A 27,601-nucleotide genomic window follows, 5' to 3' on the forward strand; every position below is an offset into this window, starting at 1 on the left:
TAGTGTAAAACTTGCTCCATGCAGGCATGAAACTGCTGCAGTCAATTACCTAACCATGAAAATGGAAGGATTTTATCAAGCACCATTACTGCCAAATCTGCCTATGTGTAAGGCCTTCCAGTAAAGATATAAATCAGTAGTTAAATGGTACAAAGTGGGGGGCATGGCCTTGCTGCTAGGAGAGAGCTTGACTCACAGGTGAGGGAAATAGTCCCTTGGAAGGGCTTCCAGGGAAGCCCTCTTGAGTCTCTGCACAGCCAGCTTGAACCAGGAAAAAAATTGGGTTCTACCCCAAATGTTGTCATGTTATGATCCATTTTATGGTCTTGGGCAAGATACAGCCCCATTTTTACCTCAGTTTCTCTAATACAAAGTGAACCCAGCCGACTTCTGAGAACTGCTTTAATGTTCATGGGGAAATAAAAGAAAAACCAAACAACATTAAATTCTCCCCCCAAACAACAGACAAAACCAACTCAAAAAACCAAGCAAAGTTTTTACAGACTCATCAGTATGAGGAACCAACAACTATTTTTTTTCCTTTGCAACAGCAGAAATCTATAAAGACCCTCCTCACAGGCTCTTGCAGCTGGTAATGGGAACACACAAGAAGGTAGGTTTTCCTGTTCAATCATTTTGGTCAAAGTTGTCCCTGCCTAGGGGCTTTTCACTTAGAGGACACAAGGATTTAAAGTTCTTTGTTTTACAAGCAGACAGAATATTTTACTCCTGGGAGAGTTGTTGTTGTTAAAATCATTTTGTTTGTTGTTAAAATCACTTCCCATCAAGCCCTGCCCAAATAATTTCCCTTCTCTATCCCCGCTACTCATTCCCCAGCTCCTGTATACCAGCACTGTCAATTCCACTCTAGTTTTACTTAAGTGCTATTGAAAACAAGCAGGAAAACTCTGTCAGAATTCTGTCTGTCTGTCAACATTTTTGGAAAGTCCAGTTTTCTTTGGGATCAAGACAGCAGTTCACAGTTCACTGGGCCAGGAAACCTGGGGCTGCTCCTGAGTTCTCAGTTTCATTTTCGCATCTCAGTGTTTGGGACAGGATTTGTACTCAGGGAAGCTCCTGCCATGCTCATGGTGCTTTTCTGGAAGACAGAGTCCCAGTGAACCTCAGACACAGAATCCCAGAATGGTTTAGGTTGGAAGGGACCTAAATGACCACCTCATTCCAACTCCCTGCCATGGGCAGGGACACCTGCCACTAGACCAGGTTGCTCAAATTTATGTGTGGGTCATTGGGCCAGTGCTTTGAGGGAAACTGCCATTAAATCCAAACCAAAGCTGGCTATTTCAGGCTCAGGGACGCTTGGACACTGGCCGGGCAGCCCAGGGTTAGCTGCTGACGTACATGTTGCTGCTCCAAGGGAGGCAGAGCTCAAGGGAGCTGCTCAGCAAAGTGTTCCACAATTCGCTATTCCTGCATCACAATCAGCCCAGTTTACACCTGGAGCTTCTCCTGGAGGAGATCTCGACTTCAGACTCATCTGAGAAGTGCCTGATGTTGCAGAAGAGGCTGCAGGAGCTGTGCTGTGAGACCCAAGTTCAAAAAGGTGCATAGGACAGAATTAATCAGTCTGCTCTGAAGAAGAAATTCTCCTTGTTAGGGAAAGAAACAGCTTTCCCTGATAAAAAATTAAAGAACCCCTGGTTTGGTTGTTTCCCCCTGGGGTGAGTTAAAGCAGCAGCCTGAAGAGAGAGGTAAACCTTTCCCTTTACATATTAACTGCAGATATGCTGCCCATCACAGAGTTTCCTAAACAAATTGCCCTCCTTGTTTCCCTAAAATCCAGGGGGACATACATCCCTTCTCCTGTCCAGAAAAGAAACAGATAAAAGAGGAAGAAATCTTACTTTTCAGTTAATATTTTGCTGAGACTGAATTCTTGCAGCTGCACCACCCCAGACTGAGCCAACCCAGCATCTCTCTCATGCAGCACTAACATTTGCCACTCTGATTTTGGAGGGGAGAGGTTAATGTGGGCATTTACTGCTGATTGACCAAGGTTACTGTGTAGTTGCTGAGAAGAGAATCAGCTCCTTTGGGATTTCACCCCTTTCCCAAGTTCAAGGGGATGGGAGCATTGCCTTCCTCACAACTCAGTTCTCCCAAGAGTAAAACAGGAATGATGGGGACATTGCCCAGCTGTGGGCATTCATGGCTGGCACCCCACAAGCAGAGCAGTGGCTGTGCTCTCCTGGCCCTCTGTCCCTTCCCAGCAGGAGACCCAGCTGTTCCCTCTGCAATCCCAGGACATGGAGAGGTCAGGGAGCAAACTTGGCATGAAGGTCTGACTGTCCCTGCTCCCTTAACCAGCACTAAGCCCCTAGCAAACCCAATGGGGCTCCAGCAAATGGGGAAGCAGCAGTGCCTGCAGAACGAGGGGGGCTTTATTCAAACACCTGCACCTCTGCTCTCAAACAAAAACAAAGGCACGAGCTTTCCATTTTCTTCTTTTATTACCCACCTTAAAAAAATACAGCACCAGTCAGCCACAGGATTTCTGTTTTATGGAGCCCATCCTGCCATGCTATTGCTCCACAAGGACATTATTAATGCCATTTACAGGTTAGGTAATAAGCAAACCCTGGCCACTCTGTAGGCAAGGGCTGTGGAGGAGTCATTCCAAAGGTGATCCCAGCAAAACCTAATTCTGCCTGGCTGCATGCTGGCAAGGCCAAAGCAGCCATCACCCTGCATCCTGGCTGTAAAATCAAATTAAATAAAAGATCCCATTTCACCAAGGGCCTTATACTAATTTGTGTAACATTTCCATTATACAGTGCTGCCTACAGAAAATATACACTAAAGCACTTTGACGATTTGACAGAGAACATTCCGGTAGGAAACATTATTAGATTTTCCTATTAAGCTGCTCAGGGCACATGCTTGCTTAATAGACGTTAATTACATTAGCAAGGCTGCAAATTCAGTCCTGGTGGAATCCAAGTGACTTTTACAAAATTGACTCAGTCCTGGAATTTCTGTAGGGACAAAAGGCAAAAGAAAAAACCCAACACAGATAGAAAATTGGAACAAAGCCACCATGTCACCACTTTCTCAGCAGTGGCTCTAAAATACTTTAATGTACTGGCATGTTTTGCTTTCACATTTCCAGAGTGGAATTCTCACAAATTTCCCAGCTTGGCAAAATAATTGAAGACAGCACATGACATTAGAATAACGGATTTTTTTCTTGCCATTGGAAAGAATAGTTGAAACTGCAAAAAGGCTTAATATTTCAGTTCAGTCTTTTTGTGAAAATATTTCATATTTCCTCAGCATGTGCTTGTGTCCTATTACATTCAATGTGGGTTTAAATACAGACTTTAACAAGGCATATAATGATTAGCCTAAATCAAGATCTAATTACAGAAGATTGTTGACAAATCATTTCAGACAACATGTAAATGCAAGCGAAACAGTATTTTGCTTACACCCAACAGAATTACTCTTTTAGAGATCGTTAACTTCGGTCTGGATGTGCCAGAGCCAACATTTAGGGCTCTGCTTCCACAGACAGCTCACCTCCTAATTAGTCACATTGTGCCTTAAATCCAGTAATGAGCTGATGACATAGGGCACTGGACAAACCTTTCTGTTCATTTAAAGATTTCAGTGTTATAAATGCTAAGTACAGCATATCCCAAACCTTACCCTAATCCCTTCTCTTACTCTGAGCTGACATGATTTCTAGCAGATGTGTTGCTTTAATAATAAAGATAAATTTAAAGGAAGATTAGGCCTGGATGCAAGTTGCTGAAGAAGTGGGAGGTTATGGAGCTCAGCACAGTAGCACAGGAAGGTTGGACTTGATGATCTTGTTCTTTTCCAACCTTAGTGATTCTATAATTCCAAGGTAAAAGACCCACCTGAGTACATTTGCTACTGTCAGGCTGGGGGAAAGCTTTATCCCCCAAGGCTTCAGTGCTGTCATTCCTGGCTGTTGGGTTATAACCTGGTTGGAGTTTTATCAGCCCCAAGAGGGTGAAATCAGCCCTGAGTTCTCATTCTCTCCCACTTCTGCAGTGCTTGGGAGCTGAAGCAGGACTCTCTGGTGCTCTGGTGCTGGGTCCTGCTGAGTTACTGTTTCCCATCAAGGTGATACAGTGTGCGTCATCTTTCCTCCAAAATCACTGACTACACTATGGGTGAGCATCCTGAAGGAATGTTCAGATTCTGTCACAGACTGGTGAACCTCCACCACTCATTATTTCGAATTAAACCCAGCATGGATACATATCCTGGCCTGACTTACCTCCATACACAGTATTGATGGAGCCCCTGAAGCTTCTCTGATGCTCCTCCCATCAGTCTGATGAAACCAAGATCAGTGTTTTCCCCAGATGGCCATTCCTAAGACTTGGAACTTCCAGAACAGCCCATTTCAGCAGCCAGGAGAAACCAGCTCTCCCAGGACCCTCCCGGTCCTGCTCCACTCATGGATTACAACCCATGTCTTCCAAGGTGTGATGTTATCTCATTTTGTCCTCTTCCAGTGAGAAACCAGCAGGGACAAACACCTGAGAAGGAATCTGATCCCTGTGTGCCCTGTTGCTACCCTGTGGGAAGTGTCCATGCCCAGTGAATTGGTCTCCTAGTGCTGTTCACCACCTGGGCTGCAGGGGTCTGGGTGAAGATAGGAAACCATGGCGAAGGGCAGGTATTTCTGACGTTACTGGGTAGACCCTTAATTTGAATGAGCTTTGTGTAACAGTGCTCAGCCCCTTGGGTCTTTCCCTGACCCTTCACCAGCTGCAGGCAAAGGGCTCCAGCTGCGTTTCCACCCCTGGGGCAGAGATGTGCCTGCACCTCCCAGGACGCTCTGGAGAAGAACAATCATTTCCCAACATCACCCTGAGCAGGCAAAACCAAAGAAACTTCTTGTCTCAACACCAGATTCCTGACAGCTTTTAAACAGACAGGCTCAAACTGAAAGGCACCATTAACAACCTGTGTCCCAGGCAATTGCTCAACTTCTGTCGTTTGGGCTGAAGTGTCATTTAGACTAATTGGCCTTTTGCAGAGGCCAAATACTACTTGAGAACCCTCCCTTAAAACTACATGAAGCCAATGACATCCCCAGTGTGAAGTCTTTCATGTTCAAACCATCTAATTAAGTACATGATAACATCATCACAGCTACTGCTCAACTCCAGGAGCTGTCATCACACAGAACCACTGTTTCCTTCAGTTTTTATCATGAAATCCATTATATTTGGCATTTTTCTTCAGTGCCTACCACAAGGACACACACTATTATAATGTAACTCTCAGCTTTCTAATTTAACTCCATTTCTACCATTAATACTTGGAAGGAAAAAAAAGGCTCTAGAAATCATGACCCAATTGTAATTAAGGCCTCAGAAGTTGAAGCTAATTCAAAGCAAAACAGGCCACCCTCTCCCTGCCATCATGCCCTCTTTTCCAATAGTAAAGCTGTACTAAGAAGCACTTAACATATTACTCAGCTCAAGTGATGTGTCAGGAAGGCAGCTCTGGCTGATAATCCACTGAAATCAGCACTAAGCCCCCCAAAGCACAGAGGGACCTCGGACCATCTCCAACCTCCCACTGAGTGCTGGGACAACTCCAGGGGCCGAGCTTGGCTTGACAAGACAAACTTGTTTCTTCACAAAGCCAGAGTGTTCCACCAGAGAGTGAATGAGGGTAATTATGCTAGGTGTTTTATCCAAAAGTAAGCCTCATGCAGGGAACACGAAGCCTCAGTCAGTGCCAGCGAGTCAAAGGACTGGAAAGAAGACATAACCAGATAGGAAAACAGAGGTTTCTGGGCTAAGCCCAGTGAATGCTGCCTTTCTGGCAAGTTTCCCCAGTAGCCTTTTGCAATGGGAAAGAAATTTTGGATTTGAGGAGCTGATGGCACTAAGGATGGCAAAAAGGAAAAGCTCTTTGAAGTGTGGCTCAGCAGCAGTGGGCTCTGCTCAGCCCAGGGCAGCCAACCCAGTGTGGTCAGTGGGCAACAAGGGGGACATTCCAGCCTGAAGGACATATTCTGTCTGGGACAGAAGATTTGTTTCCTCCCCCAGCTGCAACCCAGATGCTGTTTTTCACATGAGCAGAGCAAGGAGCCTGCTCTGCTCACAAGATGCACAGAACAGGGACATTTGACTGACAGCTGTGGGCCTCCTCCATTGAGCAGATCCACAGTTCTAATGGCACTGGAGGCACAGCTGAGTCTAATTGTAAGTGGAAGGGGGTAAAAGTGAAAAAAAAGTACTCTTCTTCCTCAATAAATGCCTTTGCATCTATTCATATCTATGCTCTAGATAGGAGAATTTAGTTCTCAGAATCAAAACCTCTCCTGCTACAAAGATTAAGTGGAATAAGAGCCACACCTGGTCATCTCAAGGACTGCTCTCCTCTCACTCTGCCAAAGCCCCACTGACATCAGTGAACACCATCTGAAACTGTTTTATCACTGTGAAAACATGTCTTTTCATTCCTTTTTATTAAAACTCTTCTGAAATCTTTTTGCTTCCTTCCTGCCTATAGCACCAATCAATATTTGCTTGAGTGTTTATGCTTTTTGCTTGCCAAGAAGCAAGTCTGGTGCCTTTCTGCCATTCAGCATCACTTAAAAACATGAATATATCACAATATTCAGGAAAAATCTCTAGCCAGACGCTTTTCCTAATCCGCGGGCAGCACACGTCTACACATTGATTTTGTCAATGAGTCCAGGATTTTTTGACATGATCATCCTCGGGAAGTTGATGACCTGCCTGACATTCCCTCTGCTCTCAGGAAGGGCAGGTGCCAGTGAACAAACCCGCAGGTACAAGCACACATCTCCCATAGCACTGCATCTACATGCTGATCTTCATCCAAGAGCTGAACTCGGCTGACCTCACTTGGCTGATGAGATCACAACCCAGGGAGGGATGGCTGCAGGCCAGTGAGAAAACAGATGTCTGTCATAGACACCACACATTGATACTTTATTCCGATTTATTATTTATTTAATACACACTGTGTGTCAATTAGGGTTCTGTTCTTGTGAACTGTGTACTAATGCTTTTATAAGCGAGGTTTGAGAACAACTGGAGACACAAAAACCCTCCAGTTCACTGAAGAGGAAGATTGTTTCAGTGATGCTTTTTATTTTCCCTCTCCTGTTTTTTCGTGCTGTGTTTGTTCAGGCGGGAGAATGCTGAAGGGAGACCTCAGAAGAAGCCACAACTCTCTCCTTAGGGACAGCTCCAATCTCTGCTCTCTGTGACCAGGGACAAGACCCCAGGGAATGGCTGGAGCTGTTTCAGGGAAGGTTTAGGTTGGGTATCAGGGAAAGGTTCTTCCCCCAGAGGGTGCTGGGCACTGCCCAGGCTCCCCAGGCAATGGGAACAGTCTGAGGCTGCCAGAGCTCCAGGAGTGTTTGGACGGCACTGCCAGGGATGCCCAGGGTGGGATTGCTGGGATGTCTGTGCAGGGCCAGGAGCTGGACTGGATTATCCCTGTGGGTCCCTTCCAGCTCAGGATAGTCTGTGATTCTATGATGGAGAATTTTTTATCCTCTGGTAAGAAACACTCTTCTCCAGCCCAATGACACCCTCTCTGAGGCAGAGTGCCGTGTAAGTCCAGTCTCCACCATCAGGAGAAGTCAACAAACAGATGAACTGCTCCAGTAACAGTTTTCCTGGCACTGCACAAGGCTCCTCCAAGCAGAGGCAGACACAGGACACATTGGAAGTTTTGCAGCAGAAACCCCCTGTTTCTAACCCAGCCTTGCCACCTTTATGCTGAAGATTTCACAAACAAGATTTCTTCAATTACAATGGAGGGACATGGGATGCAAAATAAAAGATATTATTTTAAAAAATCATTGTACCCTTTATCATCACAAAACCAGCTCAGTGAAGAGATTAACCAGTGAATATCAACACAATTGGGGGCAGAAAGGGAAGGGAAAAAAACCTCAATCCATGAGAGCAGGGGAGATTTCTGCCAGTGTGGGGAGCTACTCCCTGGGGAAAAACAGGCTGGAGATAAAATAAGAGGGAGAGTGAGATGTTGCATTGGCTGTGGTCTTCTGCAGAACAGAGAAATGGCTGCTCATGGACAGGCACCTGAGCAGCTCAAGTTACTGCTGATTTGCTGGAGGAAAAACACCCCCTTTCCACTTTATCAGATCTGCCCTTGGTGTAGAGATCAGCTCTGTGGTTATTTTGATCCTGACTCAACTCAACCCCGTGAGGTGTCAATTCAGGGATATAAATGACCTGGATTCCCTCCACCCTTGTGAGCCAGAACAAGGAATTGGACTTATCTACACCTATTTCATTTGCTGGGAAGGTCTAGGTGTGAGGATACAATGGGCATTTTATTCTTCTTGTCCTCCGGGGCAGTACAGGAACATAACCAATCCACCATGATCTGTAGCACCTTCCCAACAATCCCTTGTGGAAACCAAAATTCAGTACAGGTGTGTCCCATATTCTTTCCCACCACAGCATTCCAGGGGCAAGGGAGCAGCCTGAGCAAACACAGCCAATGAGACATTATCAAATTACATTTTCCTTTATCCAGTGATAATTGATGATCAGGCCATTAGAACAGAGATTAATGCCACAGGGTCACAGAAGATAGGCTAGAAGGGACCTTCCAACTGCTCCTCAAAAGGCTCATTTCTGCCTGATATTTGGCCTCTTTGGAATAAGAGGGAAATTTCTGACCAGTATTTAAAACAAAAATTTTCTTTGGCTAACAACAAAATAATTAATTTTTCTTATATATAAAATGGCTCTAAGTTTCTTCAGGTATTTTCAAAATGTAATGAAACTCTTGATGAAAAGAGGCACTATTGAACTTCTACATTGTTTCTATCACAATAGTTCATCTTGGAGCGACAGAAACTCCAGGGACCCATTCTTCTCTTGGTTTTAACATTTGTGGTCAGCCAAGATATTGTTGCTTTCATTTTAAAAATATTTAGAATTTCCATCAAAAAGAAAGGATTTCTGCTTCCACAGGTGTGTGACATACTGTGGCACCAGTGGAGCAGTAAGGACACAAGGGATTTGCTCTGAAGAGTTTTGGTGCAATTAACTCTTGACACATTTTTCCCTCACCTGGTTTCCTCCTGAGTTCCTGCTTGTATTGAACCAGGATAGCGGGCTGGCAAGGAGGGAAGAGGGGAAGGAAGGACCTTCATTAAATACTTCATTGGACTTGACTGAGGGGTGCCACCAAAGTGTGAGCTCTGGGATGACAGATGTGGAAGTGTTATGCCATGTTTCCCTCCCATAATTACAATTTCATCATGTAATAGGTTGTGATTGATTGTGACCCTTCACTGCTGCAGGATGTTGGTCATTAGGAAGAGCTGACTGATCGCTGGAGCTGTCATTTGGCTATGCAGGGGCCTTCCACCAGCTTTTAGGAAGAGAATGAAAGTATTTTTAAATAAATAAGCTTTTAAAAGATCCCAGGTCACTCTCAGGAGACTCCTAGCCCCTTCCTACCCTCATTGTGCTAGCTAGCAGAGCAGAAGGTTGCTATAGAGCTGTCTCAAAAGGCATCATTTGGGTGCTGTAAACCTCCAGAGATCCTTCCTCACCTTAGACCCCCTCCAGGTGGGGACACACTGGTGAAGGACAGCAGAGAACATTCTCTCAGGCTCCGTAGGCACTGTTTCAATTGGTGGCTCTGACAGAGGGACAGTTTCTGCTCTCTAATCCCAGCAGAGAGCAGAGGTCCAATCCTCAGATGGGATTTGTATCTGCTTAAATGCTTTAAAGAACTGTGGGCTGAGAGCCAGGAATCCACCTCTGACTGCAAGCTCTGCCACGGGCTCCCTGCACATCCTCGTGTAAATCCCTTCACACTTGTGGTGCAGGGATGAAATTCCTCCTGTCTGACTGGCAATGCTTTCGGAGACAAGAACTGACCATTCCACAGGGATGCTGCCCTTCCAATCCAGTGGTGTTCAAAGTGACCAAAGACCTCTTGGAAATTCCTGCAACAGCCACAAGGACCTCACACTCCAGGCTTCATCTCTTTCCATCCCTGCAAGAAGCTCAGCAGCTTCCCAGATGACTTTAGGCACTTCTTGATGTCAGTATATTAATAAACAGAGATCAGCTGCCTGACAGGGACAGAGCCCTGCACTCTGCCAGCATCTGCCAGAAGTGTTGTCAAGCAACTATAACTGCCTGTAATTGAGTTCTCAGAAGTATCTGCCCTGAGGTGAGCCAAGAAGAAATTTTACAAATGAAGATAATAGATGTTTATGTCACACACACACACCGAGCTAGCTATGATCACTCACTTGGTAAATCCACCTTTAGCAGTGGTTGCAACAGCTTTGTATTCTACAACTGAATTAGGGTCTCTCTGGCAGCATTTATGCCTCAGCAAGCAGAGCAGGGCTGCTTCTTGCCCTGCACTGAGCCACACCTGGAGCAGGTCACAGTAATCCATGTAAAAACATCTTAACCCACAAATATTCATAAATTTATGCAGATTTCCTGATAGGATTCATTATCTGCAGGCATTCACCAGAACACCTGGAGAAACAGGGCTAGCCACGTTGTTAACATCAATCAATTCTGCTCCCTTGAAGACAACACAGCTATGCCAACTTGCCCTAGCCAAGAATTAGTCAATCTTTTCTAAACTATAAGCTCTTCCTGAATCTACTTTATTTATTCCCAGGTTACATCATTATTTTAACTTTAAAATAGGACAGTGAAGACGGTGAACAGCAAAAAAGATACACATGGATCCATCTGTAGTATGCAAGTGCTGCTTCAGAATTAACAATTCTGTCAGGGTAGGGTAAGGCAGATTTGGGACCTCTACTCTCAGGATGGAAACAACACAAAGGTGGTCTGGCAGGGTAAGCAGCTTGCCAAAAACACTGCATTGAAACAATCCAGGAGCATAAATGAAGCCTCCCAAAACACAAAACTTTGTTTTCGCTGTTTAGAAAGTCTCCTAAAAGGGTTGTGAACCTCTGAAGAGCCAGCTAAAATGCCTGAACTCCTGGGGCTGAAGTGTTTGAGCTAACATTTTCAGAAATGATTGGTTCTGAGGCCCAGATCCTAAATAGGCTCCTAACTGACAGGGTAAGCAAATTGCTTCTATATTTTGAAGCTAGAGGCCATAGAAAACTGGTCCTCATCATGATTCCATAAGAAAATGAGTGCCAAGAGACCAATTTGCCATTGAAAATAGGATTTACAGAATAAGAAATGTGCCACATTATAAATCTTCTGGAGTTTCTGCAAAATTACCAGAAACACCCAGAAGATCAAAGTCTCCCACCATTATCCTTCCTTGGGAGGGCAGAAAGTCGAGTCCCTGAGACAGTCAGGACATCTGGAGGTGACCTTCTGCAATGACCTCATGGTTTGGTCTGTGCAGACCCAAATACAACCCTTCAGTTTCATCTTTAAAGAGCTACACATGAGTACTAGGGTTGATCCCTTTCACAGGTGATTTTGGGCACTGCCACAAATAGCAACACAGAGTTAGCAAATGTTTCATAGACTCCCCTTCCACAGGTATTCCAGTCTTTGTGCCCTAAATTCCAGCACCTTGACCTCCTTACTCTGAGATATCCTGCACAGGACCCCTCACACCGCATCCCCTGGCTGTCTGTACACTGTTATTCACTGCTGATACATATACACTGTATTTTCCAGCACAACTCTTGAACCGAGTTGCCAAACATGCTCTCAAACAAAGAGGCGTAAAGCAAATACACTCAGAGGAATGTAATGAGATCCCAGCACTGCTCCCCCTCAAGGGATGAATAATCCCATCAGATGCCTTAAGCCCTGCAGGAACCACAGAAGTTACTTGGACAACTTCAGCGCTACAGCATGAGAAATGGGGCTGATTTATACCAAACTGAGGATCTGGTCCTTTGTGTTAGAATTTGATACAAAGACTTGAAAAAAAAAATTATACAGTATTGTTCTATGTCCATGTCTGAGGATCATCTGAGCAGACCAGAGCTCATCCTGTAGATGGAGGTGCAACATTTAGAACCATGGAATGATTTGGATTGGAAGTGACCTCAAGGATCACCTAGTTCCAAACTCCCGGCCATGGAGAGGAACACCTTCCACCAGACCAAGTTGTGCAAAGCCCCATCCAACATGGCCTTGGACACTTGCAGGTATGGGGCAGCCACAGCTTTTCTGAACACCCTGTTCCAGGACCTCACTACTTTCACAGGGAAAAATTTCTTCCTAGTGCTTAGTGTAAACACCCTCTTCCAGGACCTCACTACTTTCACAGGGAAGAATTTCTTCCTAGTGCTTAGTGTAAACTAAGTAGGCATGACCCACTGAGTTTCAGAAATACCCTTACATATAAGGTACCTCTAAGCAGCCCCAGCCCATGCATAGGACACAGAAAAACAACTTTTGTCCCTGTGCAGTGTTCCCTTTCCCACTCTCTGCACCACCCTCTAGCCATCTGTTCACTGCCTGCAGCTTCCTCCCAGCTTGCCCTTTGAAGGCAGTGGAACTCTGCCAGATGAGACTGTGCCTGCCTGGCTGTGCTCCCTCCTACTTTCCCAGGGGAGGTGCTGGAGGAGCTCTTGCTGTCTGCCCAGGTCACCTGACAACCAGGTTACCTTGCAGCAACCCAGGCTGGCTGGAAGTGGCAGTTCCTCCCACGGGAGATGCAGTATTCTTGGTGGCTGAGGGTAGTAGGCTCTGCTTCTGAAGTGCTTGGAAACAAAGGGATTTTTCGGAGGTCAGGCCAATATATGTAAAGCATCCAACACTTTGTTGCCTTTCTAAACCACCTGAGTTACTTTTCTCTGTAGCTGGGACTGACCTGTCACATGAAGGGTATTTGTTGATGTCTTTTGGTTATGCTCAAGGACTGCACTGCTACAGAAACCAGAGCAGAGCACAGACCTCCACATTACAGATTCACCCCTCTTCACCCATGGGCAGCAGAAAACAAAGGCTCATCTCCAGTTCCTTGCCCTTGGAGCTATCTGGGATCAGAGGTGGGGTACCAGATGAAAACAATACATCTGATCAAGTCCTGCTTGGGAGCATCCTCGGGCTTTTTCCAGGGACTTGGAAACAAGCTGAACTTGAGATAACAAACCATTAGTAAAAACATAGGCATGAACCAAAGCAGTAAAGCAGAAATATGAACACTTCCAATAACCAGGGCACACATACCTGGGACAGAGGTGTGGATGATCCAAGTGAAGGAACCGAATTTTAAACCTCAGCAACAGCCTGTATCTATGAGAAGAACCAGAGATTCTGGGAGAAACAGAAAATCCAGTGATGCTCTGTGAAAAGCACTTGAAAAAAATTCCCTGAGAACTGCAGACAAAGGCCTCTTTTTTGATAGAATAAAAGCCCAAACCAGAGCCTGAATATGCGGTGTGGTACTAGAGGGAATTTCTCAGGGAGCAAGGATAAGCTGAGATCCTGGGTAAGACCTGGGGTAGAGCCTATAAGACTTCCTGGGAAGGGAGGCTGGAGTTGTGCCATGAAACATAAGCTACACTCCCTGCCCCCTTTCAAGAGTGATCCAGAACTATCTAGGAATGCTTTTCTTATTAAAAAGAAAAAAAATTCTTTGCTTCAATGCCAAAGAATTATATAAAAATCATTCATGGCCAAATTAATGAGAGAGTAAGTCATTAGAAATCAAAAATGAGATAATTCTGTTGTAGATATGAGTGATGGTGAGAAATAAATTATGTTGGGTTGACATTACTTAATTAGTTGGAATCATGGTGCTTGCTTAAATTTTCTTTGGTGAAGCTTTTAAGGTTTTGATACATCAATTCCCAGCTAAATAACCTCAATGGCAGAGCAGCCAGTTGCATCTTCTCTGCCACGCCATTTTTGGAGCATATTATTTTAAAACTTCATCCCTTTATTCAGGCTTTTGGTGGTTACCAGCACACGGCCTATAACTTCTGGCAAAAGCCCAATATCCAGATTGTTCCTGAGGGCAGCTGGTACCTGTGTTCTCCCTACCAGCTCCTGGTGGGATGGGGAAAAGATCTAGGCAGGAAAAATGGTGATGCCTTCATTCTGTGAGCAGCTCAAATAGCCAGGAACCCTTAGCACTGCTGCAGTGCTGCTTATCAAGCATCTCAGAAGACTTAATGAGCATGAATTAGGCCTCACAATTAGAGCTGACTGTATAAATAGTTGCAAATAATATTCTTGGAGGACAATGCTCTCCAGTTCTTAAGCAAATTGCTCCAATGAGAGTGGCTGATTCTTTCAATCCTATTTGTAAGCCCCTTCTCAAGGAGAAAGAGTAAACTGCAGAGGCAGAAGTTGAGATCTAAAAGTCCTGCAGGACTGAATCATGGTCTGCTGGAAAATAAGGGAAAGCAGCAGGAGGAAAAGAGAGCAAACAGCTTAGTGAGAAGAGCTCAGAGACAGTGAGACCAGCCAACCTACTGCGTGTTTGGGACCACCTGCTGTCCCGGTGAATTAGGCTGTAGGATCCTGCAAAAATCAGGTGTTTTAATGAAATTAATTTTAATCTGTAAAGGGGGGGAAATAGTGATTTATGGGAAGGTCTTAGGACTTGCAATGGTCATAAGGTTTTATCCCAGCTGAAGGTACCAACACAAACATCTGACACAGGAATTCCTCACTCTAATAAAGAAGACATTAAACAAGGTGCTGAACAATTGCCTTGCATAGAAATGTTTGAATGATTTATAAGCAATTAGTCACTATTATTACCTTTCTAAATATATGCATTAGGAAAAGTTTTAACACCATGTCTACTAACCATGGACAGAAATTGAAAGATAATAGTTTAGCTTTAAATAAAGCAATTACAGACAGATCTAGCAGCTAAGTGACATTTTTGAAGGGAAGAAAAAAATAACAAAAATTGCAATGCCCTGGTGTTTGGGGATCTGGGACTGCCAGCAGCACAAACTCCCAGCCATCTCTACACCAGAAACAAGGAAAATACATATATATAATAAAGATATCTTCCTGAAAACAGGGCCCAGTGAAAACCTTCTCAAGCTTCAAGATGCTTTTTAAATGCATTTTGGCCTGAAGCTCAGTAAATGTGGTTCTGCCTATGAAAACTACCAACTTTTTCAATGCCTTTTTTAGCATGGACTCAACTCCAAGCTTAACCAGCACTTCTTGCCTTCACAGATCCTTGCCAGACCTTTCTTTAGTGCTTACAGGCTCTCCAGATTATCCTTTCTCATTTCAACCTTCCCTCACCTTCCTCAGGGAGGTCTTCACACCTTATCAGTGACACACAGACATGCTTCTGGCAGCAGCCTGTCCCCTTTCTGGTGGATTCCTCCCTGCTCTGTATATTCTCATTCCTGCAAGGTGATGCTTCTCTGGGATGCTGCCATCCGCCCAAGCACCTCCCCTAGAAATATCACATTCACTTGCACAATCTGGAGACCTGGTGGATTTCTGTGTTAAAGAAATTGCTTCTCACCTTCCTTGTATCAACAAAGAGAAAAAGTAAATCCACTTTGGCTATCACCTTCTTTAGCAGCAACATTTCAACAGTCTCACCTACCTCTTCATCAATCCATTTGCCTCCTTCAGAAGCTTCCTCCTTCAGCTGAGGTGCCCAGAGCTACAAGAAGACCCTGCAGCCCATCTTCTGAGCAAACCCTTCTCTGTATTCAGGACTGCATGAACCACAGACATCCTTATCGTGATCTTCAAGATGTTTTTGCCAAAATGGTACCTTGAGAATGGCTCCCAGACCAAACTGGGTAAAGAATCCCCAATATCCACAAGCCCAGGTACACCTGGGAATAGTGTTCAGGAAGATACAGAAGACAGGGCAGATGTTGAACCCCTCAAGGACTCACATTCCCTTTCCTCTGCAACACCAACTCGCCTGTGAAGGAAAAGCACCCACACTCTTTCCAACCCAGAACTGAGCAGATCTTATAAAGTACAGAAATGAGGGACAGGGGTCCACGAGCTGCTGCAAAATTAGGGTGAGCTCAGATCCAAGCTGCCTCCAGGACTGACATCTGCTGGGGCATTCACACCTGGTTTGGAATGAAATCAAGGGGAGGTGAGAATGAGGTAAGGAGCAGCTCAACTCCAACGTGAGTTCATCCAGCTGTGGTGCTTTAAAGTTACACAGGAATGTTAAAGTAAATCTACATATTTTAAAAATGAGACACCTATAGAGTTTAAGCACTGCCAGAGTCTGGGAGCAGCTAATTACAATACTGAACAGCTGGAGGTTTCCAGGTTGAATTCTTCCTAAATTGCTAAATTAAATCTTGTGCTCCATTCTGACTCCATCTCTAGAAGGTCTCTGAAAAATGGACAATTTGAAAGAGTGCCATCAATTACTCTGCACCAGATGCAAGGCTTGAAAAGAAAAATGAAATTATTTTAATTCCTTTTTAATGGCGTTTGGTACATTACATAAATCTGCATCATTCTTCAGGTCCTGCTTTGTATAGCACTGGCCTGGGATTCTTCTGAATTTAATGATAATGAAGTTTTATGCTGAAAAATGCTGAGTGTGGAGGGAGCAACAGCAACCACTTGCCCCAGAGGCAGGATTGGCATCACTACAGTATGAGCACAGCTTTGGAAAAGGAACTTGGCACTGGAGAGGTTCCCCACTGCAGCTGTAAAGGACTGAGTTTGTCCTGCAGCATCCCTGGGCCCATCCAGTTTTTGCAGCAGCTATATGGGTATCTGAGGGTAATCGCTCTCATCTCTTCCCTGACATAGCATTGGATAAAGGCGTGTACCATGGCACAGATCAGCCCCCATGCAACTGACTGAGCAAAACTCAGACACCTGCACCCCCATTAAAGCAGCTGAGTGCTGGATGGGAGCCCACAGTCAGGATTGTGTCCCACTGGGCTTTGCTTCAGGGCCAGCTGTGCAGAGGGTCCTGGGATGGCTGTGCCATTCCGGAGGGCAGCATCTCCAACCATCGCCAAATGAACACAGACGTGTCCGTCGCTTCATAAAATAGAGTTTTTATTTGTTCATACAAATAGTATGAATTATCAGAATTTCATTTTCCTAGAAACATCTTTCTCTGTGTAAAATTAATTTGTGTTGTACATACCACAAAATACTCCATATACATTTTTTTTAGATTTTCTTTTTTGAGGCTTTTTGTTTGTTTTTCTTTCCATTTTGTTTTCTTTTTTACAAATTGGCTACTACACTATAGAACCATGTTACAGACAACACATCACTAATACCTGTACTGCACTTCTGAATACAGGACTGAATGAAACTCAGCCATAAATTAATGTTACAATGTGAAAGAAAAAAAAATCAACCAACCAAACTTCTAATCACACCTCCAAGCTTAACTTTAAAAAAAAAAGGGGTAAAGGGGTATTTAAAAAAATGCACTGATTCCAATACTAGCAACCAGATGAACACCACAGGGAACTCACCTTCATTATCATATTTGTTAGGTAAGGCTTTTTCATATTAAAAGTCTAGTGCAGACTTCATTTTGAAGGACATTGAGTCAGGATTAACAATTTGCTTATGGTTAGAAGAACTATTACTCACTGTCTGTATTTCCACTCTCCAACTAGTTTGCTCCACAAGAGCCTTTCACAGCAGGGTTTGAGTATAAAAATGAAGCCTGCACTCTGCTAAACAGCTGAGGAAGGCATTGGGATATTAATTTTTTTTTTCCAAGAAAGCAAGAAGGAAGACGTAGGGGATGCAAAACTCTTCTGGCACTGAGCAGCTGGCACAGGCTGCGGAGGGAAGCACCCAGAAAGGAGTCTGTGCCAACACACAGGTCCTGGAGACTCCACCACTGAAACATCCAGGTAAGTGGCATAGCCGTGGCTGGGAGCTCACCCAAAGGCCAAGTGGGGAGGTCAAGCTTCTTTCCATGCATTGCATAAGCTGCTAGAAGGAAGACTGAGGTTTTGAGAACCAAAACCCCCTTGTTTTTCCACAAGGAAGTATTTTCTTTTCAGTGCCTGCAGCTCCATCCCCTCAGTCACCCAACAGTGGCAGGGCTTGTGGTAAAGCAGACACACTCCTGCATTTGCCACCTGTCCTGGCAGCAGGGAACAGAGCCAGGGACCTGGCTGGAGCTGAAGCCAAACCCCTTGAAAGTGCATAGATCCACCCAGCTGCTCTGGCCTGCAGCTGGATTCTGCAGGAGCAGGGGAAAGCAGGGGCTGTCAGCCTGCACAGCCCAGCAGATCCCACATCTCACCTGTGCCCCTTGAAGTCAGACAATATTAGGCCAAATTGTCATTCCTTCACTAGAAATGGCTCAGGGTAAGGAGAAAACTTTACCTGTTTGTGGGAAGATGTGTTTGGGTGCAAACCCCCAAGGAGGGATTTGCATCCTGCTTACAGCAGCTTTGTGAAGTTATGCTTAAAATCTCCCTTTCCTTGAGGTCACCCCCATGCACTGCACCCTAAGAGTGAACCCTCACACAGTAGTGCAAGTCCCTGAATCCCTCTGGAGATGTGACACTGCTGAGCCAAGCCAAAAGCCCTCAGGTTTAAACAAAGTTCTGAAGGGCAGCTCTGGACCTGCAGATCCCTGCAGCAGACCCACAGCCAAGTCTGCTCTGTGCTCTCTCTGCCAGAGCAGGACCAGATCAAGACCCAGACAGAGCAGCCCAGGCTCTGAGGAACATTTTCATCATCTAATAGCCACAGCAGAAAGATGGAACGGGCAGGCAAGAGTGAGGAGGCTGCAAAAGTAAAACAAACATTTGGGAAACACCACTGAATGGGTCCAACGACAGCTGGGCACAGCTCAGCAATGGGCAGCTCAAAGGGGGAGATGTGGAGACCATGGAGAGGTGCAGGGCATGTATTTCTATAGGCAGTGCATATGAAATTGGATGTTCTGCCCATCGGTGGTTTTGTTGTTTCCAGTTTCACTCACACTACTCAGGGAAATGCTCCCATGGAAACACCAGGAGATGCTTGGTGCAGTGCATAATTTCAGTGCTGCAGGTGAGATGTGGGGAGTTTTGCTGCCCAAATAGATCATAGTTCTGTTTCTGATAAAAATTCAATGAGAAAATCACTACTGCTGCCACCTTGCTCCAGAAGTGCTCCCGTCACACTGGCAGAACCTCTGACAGCAATGATAAGGCATCAGACACACGTGGTGTTTATCAGGACCTCCTGAGCTCACGAAACACTGGCAGAGCTCTCAGGACAGCCCACCCAACCTATCCTGGAGTCCCACAGCAACTGGTTCCACCCAAAGGGAAAGATTTCATTAAAGATAATGATTACATGCTTGGACCCTCCTGTCCTGCCTGGCTGGCACCCCTGTGCTCAGACAGGACATCCCTGGACTGGCAGAAATACCCCAACCCCAGCATGCCCAGACTCGCCTCTACTTTCCTACAGACTCACCCTTGTTGATAAAGCAGCATTTCTTCCTGGTTCTAAGCAAATGCTGCTCTTTGGGAGAGACCATGGATAACGTGTTGGACCAAAGAGTGAAGGGAATAAACAGGGCTAAGGGTGCTGTTCCCCAGTCTCATGTACCAGGAGGTGCTGTGGTGGCCGTGAAGTTGGAGGTGACACTGCTTGTGTCATATCCTGGGATAGACTACATGCTGGGCATGGTGCCAGGCAGACACCTGAGGTTTTGTCATGGTTCTGCTGGTGTCTTTGGTGGGTGGAGCATGCTCTAAGTGCTGCAGGCACTTCCATCTCCCAGCAGTGCCTGGCGTGTGCATGGATATTCCTGGAGCGATACTTTCTGCAAGTCACTCTGACCAGCACCACACTTGTCACACACAGACACAGCATTTTACATTTGTCCTGCAGTAAAGATTTTAAATGCATAGAGGGATTGTGGGAAAGAACCTCCTGGACAAAAAGCAGGAAGGAAAACTCTACTGAGAAGAGCTGTGCCCATGCAACAGGCTCTGCAGCTTCTGTGCTGAAAAAAGAGCACATTGCCCTCCCAGCAGTCCTGAGGCTTATGGCTTGGGGTTCCCCATGCTTACAGACATTTGGAAAACATGCTGCTGCCCAGCAGAGGTATGTGGGGTGCAGGGATGCCCAGCCTCCCTCCCACCCACCCCAGAGAAATTCCCCCGGGGCTGTGGGAATAACCAGAAAACTGTGGGATGAGGGAGCACAACACCGGAGCAGAGACTGGGACACCGGAATAGGGAAAGCAAGTGTTTATAAAGGCCAGATACCCGTAACAAAAATAAACTTGTGCTTTCCCTCCCTCCCTTCCCTCCTTTGCTTTTTTTGATTTTTTAAATAAAAATTTTGTTTAGGAAAAGTGGAAGCACTGTCTGGTACAAACCAAACCAAAGAGAAAGCAGAAGGGAAAAAAAAAACCAAAACCAAAAGGAGAGACATATTAGAATTAAACACCATGGAATGTTAAACAGGTTACAGGCTACCATTCTAGCCAGGGCAGTTAGGCAGCTTAGTGAATTAATTGCTTAGGAATTAAAAATAAATTATTATAAAATAGATTTCTGTACATTTTACATACATATATATCTCTTTATATAAGCAAACCGTGCTGGGCAAGTAATTACAGGGGACTTTCCCATGCCAGGCTCAGTCCCAGCCAAAGTCCTGCCCTGTCATCTGGTAGAACTTCATGTTGAAGGGTCTGTAGAAGTCCCGCAGCCTCTGCACCACCTCCTGGTCGATGTCAGGGTGGGTCCTGCCTTTCGTCTTTCCCAGGCAGTGGGGTTTGCTGCTACCTTCTGCCTTCTTCAGGCATGGGAACCCCTTGGTTTTGTTGAAGTAGAAGTGTTTGTCAGTGATGATCCTCTTGAGGCCCAGAAAGTCCTGGACCCTGCCCAGCTCCCCCGCGGGGTCGCTGATCAGCCTCTCCCCGCTGACAAAGAGGATCTGCCCGATGGGGAAGTAGAGGAGCCAGTTTTCCAGGTGCTTGGCGTAGATGCCAATCTGGATGGCACTCCATGAGGTGTCAATCAGACCCGTAGTCCTGTTTTTGAAGGTCAGGCTCTCAAAGGTAGGGATGTCGGGCTTCTTGGAGAGCGTCTGGGTGTAGTCTGAGATGGCTCTGGTCACGGGGTCCCGCACCACCACGATGAGCTTTGTGCCCTTGGCCATAGAGGAGATGCGGGCTGGGGCCTCCTTGGTAACAAAGTAGCTGGGGGTCTTCTCCATGGTGATCTGTCCCTCCAGTGTCTTGGGCATCAGGTCTCTGCCAGCAAAACACACAGACATGGGTCAGAAGGGCAAGGAAAAGGAACAAAAATATCTACATGCATTTATATATATGTTCATACCTAGATACACAAGAATTCTCCTTAAAATGCCTTCACAGGCCATGTGGTTCATACAGAGAAATCAATTTCCCATTGATTTAGACATTAGGGGAGTATTACTATTAAAGGCCACTGCATTAGAAATCCAGCAGAGTAATCTCCCAGTTATCCATGAGTGGATTAGTTGAACTACACTCTGCACCTTGACCACGGCTACATGTACCACACCAGTTACAGACTGGTCAGGATGGGTCCTGAGCTGCACCAGGTAGCTTTCCTGGCTCATGTCAACACCACTGAGACCTCAGCCCCAATCCAGAGTTCATTTCCCCATGGGAATGAGAGGATGGTATAGCAGAAAAGCATGAGCTCACTGGAGCACGTCCATCTAACTTTCCCTCAGCATCCCCAATGCAAAACTTTTCCCATTTCAGGAAAGAGGGTGAAACTTGTCCCTGGCTTGCCAACAGCAGGACTTCACTCACAGGTGTTCTCTTGCACGCAGCTTCACCCGCTGCTTTAACATTCCTTATCACTTGTTCCCTCACATGAGCTAGAAAGAACATCAAGAGCTGCTGGTGGTAGCTTCAGCACACCCCAGTCCAGGAGACAATGATGACAACCCCACCTCAGCACTGTCCCACAGGTTACAGCAGGTCAGGATATGGGATACAACTATGAAGAACACAACCTTACCGCATGGGCGGGACATACCTCCACAAAGTACCTTTAAAACCTAAAGCTTTCAGCAATTCCACCTTATTCCCTGGCAATTTCTAATTAACCACATGGGTTAATCAGAAATTATGGAAGTGGCACAAAGCAGGAAGAGTTATTTTTTCCTATCATTCACTAGGCAAGCAAAAATATTTTAGACAGTTTTCTGGTTCTTTTCCTTTATAGCCCACATAGACTCATTTACTATGGACTGTGAGACAGTTGAAAAGAAAAGGCAAAAGGGGAGTCAGGCACAAAATTAAGGCTATAAAACTTGATTAAGTTTTCAAAGCATCCACCCAGCACAGAGAAATAAGCAGCCAGTCTGTGATCTGCAAGCCTGAAGCTGTGCTTCCCTCAGCTGTACAACACTGCACAGAGGCTGTTCCCAGGAGCCATCTCCTAGTTCACTGTTTTTCTGCTTCCACAGCAAAGTTCACCAGTGCAATTAAAACAGCCACTACTAATTTGGCTAAAGCCAATGGTTGCCCTGATTAAGAATTCAAGGGAAGTAAACTGACCAATCTGTTCTGAGGGCAAACAACAGGGGACCCAGGGATGAGAGGTCTGTTTGCATCAAAAATCATCCCATGCCTATGAAATTCGGTCAGTAGCTATTCATGCAACTACTGGTGAGCTCACACTGCACCCTTTATACTATTTCATCAGCTTCTGGCATTACCTTTGAGCAATGTGTTTACTGGCAAGGGGAAGACAGTGGCTGCACCTCCACCCCACAGGTGAGCTGGGCCCGGAGGCTCCCAATAAAGCCCCTTCTCCATAGTCCCAAGGTGGAAGACAGTCCCTGTGCCACATCTGCATGGGACTCTGGGAGAGGTGGTGATGGACAAGCAGGTGGAGGAAGAGGATATCAGCTTGTGGAAACCTCCAGTCATGCCCAGGGATGGTGGCAACCCAGAGGGCTAGGATTTCAAGTCCACACAAGTGGAGTTTCACACGTAGATAAAAATCATGCTGGTCTACCAGATACCTGGGATGTGAGAGCTTCTGGAAGTCAGGAGCCAGTGTGTCTGCCAAAAACAGCAACCAGAACAAAACTCTGACTAATCCTTTGCCTTTCTGGCTAACTCTGCTACCCCATAATGCTGTCACAGAACAGGGCCAGTCAACAGTGTTCAGAGCAACTCTTAAATCAATCGTGGGCTGATTAGATTTCGACATTTGCTCATTAAGTGGTGTCTCCTTTTATGGCCACATTAAACCCAAGTTTTACATCCTGCACTGGCCACCAACTGCTTTTCAGCTTGATTTAAGAGGTTGTTTTCAACCCATGAAGTTCTTAATGGCCTGGGACCTGCCTAGAGAGAAGAAAGCTTCCCAAAACATGCTGCACTGAAGTCCTTTGGCTTTAGGTCAGCTCCATCAGATTGCTGGTTGTATGGGGCCCTGCATTTTGGGACTGATCTCTCCTGCAGGACTCCAGTCAGTATTTATCAGTCTCATGGGAATGAGGCAAGGCTTATTTTTCGCCTCCTTGCACAAGAAAGGCATTGGGTAGGGCTGGGCTGTGAAATAGAAGGAAATTGCTGGGGATGGAGTGCCAAGGCAGTTCATCCAGTTGGGAAACACAGGTTCCTAATTAGCATTCCAGCAAATGCAGAGGAGCACACCATAAGTGGAAGAAAGCAGGGAGCAACTCTTTACCTAAGAGGCATCCACTGGCCTGGTGTCAGTCCCTTTGCAGAACAGTTCATCTCCTGAACCCACACTGCAGCTGTGGCTGAAAGCACTCAGTTCTGGGCAGGTCTAATCCTCCCAGATTATTATTTTTGGCAAGGGCCTGAATTCTAGGCAATTTACGAACATTTTGCTGGTGACCCATAGCAGCAAGCAAACCAGAACAGGGCACATTGGCACACCTACTGCCCTCAGGTTGGTCGACACAGGCTGAGGTGAGCAGAGGTAGAAATGGAACATTCAACCCATGTACAAGACCTGGATCCACCAAAACCAGCCCCTAGGCCTTTGCTCCTGCTTTCCTTTCATTGTACCCACACAGGTGCCAGGTCTAGCCCAAAACTAAGACCCTCAGGACTGTCTCAGACTCTGCTTTGTTTGTAAAGTGGCTGCATGAAAGGAAGACAGCTGCCAGTAAAGATAAATATTTGTGGCCCATGGATGTGGTTTGAACCTCTGAGAACATCACATCCAGAACGGCAAAGTTTTATTGCATGGGCAAGCAAGTTGTGAGGAGCTTTCCCATGGTTTCCATAATCTCTCACAGAGGCACCATCCATCATGCTCACAGCCAGAGATAGCAGAGCCTCGGGGACAGAAGGAACTGGTACGTTGGCTGGTCTGAACTCACAGTGGTGGAAATGTCACCAAGCAACATTTATTCCCATTCAAACCATGTCTGGAGAAGGGCAACTTGGCTCAGCAGAGCACTGAAGCTCCAACAGAATACAGTGGACATACATGTTGGTTGAAGAAGAACCAGATCCAGCCCCAAACATATCTGCTCCTGGGGCTCCAAGACAGCAAGGGCCACACTAAAGTACAGCTGCTGCTTCAGGAGGGAAAAGAGGAGCTGTGATGATCACAAGCCACGATGTCCTGGCAGGATGCAGCCCCTTGGAAGAAAGGAGTGGGGTCCAGGAGAAACCCACTTTCAGCCCAGGGGTGGACATTGATCCCCTCAGGGCAGCTTGTGACTGCTGTGGAGCCTCTCTTTCCATGGAGGATTCACAGGCACCATGGAGACATAGGCAGCCTCCTGCCAGCACTGCCTGGTGCAAGGTGAGAAAGGCAGAGGTACAGCCACCACTGCTGTCCATATGGGAGAGCAAAGGGAGCTGATAGAGGGAATCAGGCTGTGGGAAACAGGGAACTCAGCTGAGCCCCAGGGCTGGATGGAGACACCACTGTGGGCCATAGCATAAACTGTAGTGGAAAATACAGTATGAAAAGCTTGGCAAGCCATCCCTCTTGCCTTGCTATCCTCCTGCCTTCTGGCAACCCGGAGTTCAAAGACCTCTGGAGACAGCATCTGCATCCAAATCATCCCATTTCAGTGACTATGAACTGTCTAATTCTTTCAAACCCATGAATACTTCTGGCCTTGAGAACATCCCACAGCAGAGTCTCCCAGCACCAAAGCACTGCCTCTACCTGTCATATTAACTCCCTCCCCACTACCCTGCTTGGGAAGGGATGAGGCACCCGCTTGCTGAGCATGGAAGAAGGAAGTGAGGATGAAGAGCACCAGCAGACTCTCAGCATCCTTTATTCCCCACCCAGCCCAGCCAGCAAAGCACTGGTGGGGCTCAGTGCTGCTGACTCAGGCAGAGCTGCCAGCAACAAGATCCCAGCAAGGGGAAGGAGCTGCTGCGTGAGCACAGCCATGCATTTTGCACAGCTATGATATTTGCACAGGCAAAGAGCAAGCCCCTAACTCTGAGCTATTAACATGTCAAGAGGGACGGAGGAAAAGCTTTTCCTTTAATGAATATTTCCTCAGTGAAGCCTGCACCCTTCATAGGCAAAGTGATAGGCTTAGTCTAAAGATGGATTGGCCTACTTTACCTATTAACCACTTAAACTAATGTAATAAAGGCTCTCTTCATTCAAACAGCCCTAATCCCCAGCCCCACACAACTCTGAAGCCTGGAATAAGGGATACTAAGATGAACTCAGCCAGGCTGCTGCTTGGAGAGCCACTGGGCAGGGGATTTTATGGGGGGCTTTTAAGTGCAAACTTCTCCAATGTGAAAACCTGACCCAGAGCGAGATAAATTTACAAAGTGGAGATGACAGGTGGCCACATGGTAATCCAATCCTGAAGCCTAATGCCCTTTGTGGCAGCTTTTGTCTGCACAGAGGGGCTCCAGGCTAATCTGCTGCCACTTCTCAAGGAAGAACAGGTGAGGGGCCAGGGGGGCAAGGGGAACCCCACAACCTGTGTGGTGGTTTTGATTGGCCCAAAACATCAGCAAGGTATCTTTAACATCTAGGAGAAATTTAAACCCCTCAGAAGCTGTTGTGGTGGGCTTGGGGAAGTGTCTGAGGGGTGGGGAGTGGCACAAAGATGGCTCCTGTATGTCCTGAGTGAAAGTTCTAGAAGTTTTTTCATCAAGTCCAGCAGAGCCAATCTCTGATAGCTCTGAAAGTGATAGACATGCTGCCGGCCAAGTCTGGGCTAATTAGAGGTGCTAGTTATGCCTCTGTGAAAACATATTTAAGAAAAAAATCAAAACAAGGTAGTCACGCACTTCTTTGTAGTCAGAGGAGGAGGTGGAGGTAAAAATATGTGAAAGGAAAACAACATGGAGACGCCAAGGTCAGTGGAGAAGGTGGGGGAGGAGGTGCTCCAGGCGCCAGAGCTGAAAACCCTCTGCTAGCCGTGGTGAAGGCCTTGGGGGGAGCAGGAGGTCCCCCTGCAGCCCATGGAGTCCACAAGGATGCAGAAATCCACCCACAGCCCACATCAGAAGAGCAGGTGGATGCCTGGAGGAAGCTGTGATCCAGTTTGGAGTCTCATTGAAAGAGTTAAAGCTACAAAGGCCTTGCAAGAGAGAGAAAGGCCTTGCTCCTGGGATGGAAGCAGCCTGGCCTCAGCTCGGGAGAATCTGCATCTTATAGACAAAAGAACTCATGTTGCAGCAGAATTCGAGCGAAATGTTGCTCATGAGATTGAACCCATGCCAAAGAAGTCCCCAGAGGACTGTCTCTCATGGGAGGGACCCCGTGTCTAAGTAGTGAACCCCTCTCCCTGATGGACTGACCAGAGAACAAACCCCTCACCCTGCCCCCTGCCCGTGCTGTTGGTTTGGAAAGAGGGAAGGGGGGGGTGAGCAGAGAGACTGCTTCTTAAGAGGGTGGGGGTAAGAGCAGGAAAACTGGAGAGAGAGAGATAAGTAGAGATAAAGAGTATTCGTAGTAGAAGAATTGTGGTGATGAATAGATTTATGGACCTGCTCTGTGGACTAAGAAAATACCCCACATCCTGCCCCCCTACTCAAACTGTTGGTTAGAAGGAAAAAAGGGGGTGAATAAAAAATAGGGAGGGGGAGGGGGGTAAGAGGGAGGGGGGTGAGTGAACAAAATAGTCTATGAAAAGTTTATTTTTACCTCCCATTTATCCTCCAACTCGGTTAGGTAATTAAATCACTTTGCAACTTTTAAGTTTAGAGCCTGTCTGCCCTTTTTTCCATGCGTCCTCCTACCAGTGTCCTATCTCACTTAACTCGTGAGATTGGTGCATGTTTTTACAGTTTTTTTTTCTTTCCCCTCTCCTGCACGTCTGCAGCAGGACAGAGTTGGAGTGTCTAGCGTTTAGTCAGGGTCAAACCCCGACAACCTGTTGCTGCATTATTTGCCACAGGCAGGACAGAGCAGGGCAGAGCACAGCAGTGGGAGGTGCTTTTATCCCTGGTGTCATCTGTCGGTCCCCCCACGCACCTCCTGCCATGGCAAACACCTGCTGGGATAAACCCTCCACCTCTGCTGGAGCCTGGAGGCCACCGCAGGACTAAGCCTGGGGGTCTGCAGACACAACTGTCTGCCCATGGCAGGGGTCACTGTCAGGCTTCCAAGCCAAGCCCCAGCACACTCAGGTGTCCTGCTGCCCAACAGGAGCCCCAGAGCTGAGTGGATGAGCTTTTCTTTCCGAGGAAGGTTTCATGCTGG

At 46.3% G+C, this 27,601-nt stretch overlaps 1 protein-coding gene across 1 annotated transcript in view; it reads right to left on the reverse strand.

The window, feature by feature from the left end:
• Nucleotides 1–16,967: 16,967 nt before the first annotated feature.
• The window catches only part of LOC146429726 (heparan sulfate glucosamine 3-O-sulfotransferase 3B1-like), a 32,132-nt gene continuing 21,498 nt past the window's right edge, over nt 16,968–27,601 (reverse strand). Inside the window, exon 2 of the mRNA XM_085078043.1 lies at nt 16,968–21,171. Within this exon, the coding sequence (XP_084934169.1) occupies nt 20,553–21,171 (619 nt within the window). The 3' untranslated portion in view covers nt 16,968–20,552. The remainder of the gene's footprint in view (nt 21,172–27,601) is intronic.

This window comes from Lichenostomus cassidix, chromosome 18 (assembly GCF_008360975.1).
Source record: "Lichenostomus cassidix isolate B80296 chromosome 18, HeHo_3.0, whole genome shotgun sequence".
In the NCBI taxonomy this organism is placed as follows: Eukaryota; Metazoa; Chordata; class Aves; order Passeriformes; family Meliphagidae; genus Lichenostomus; species Lichenostomus cassidix.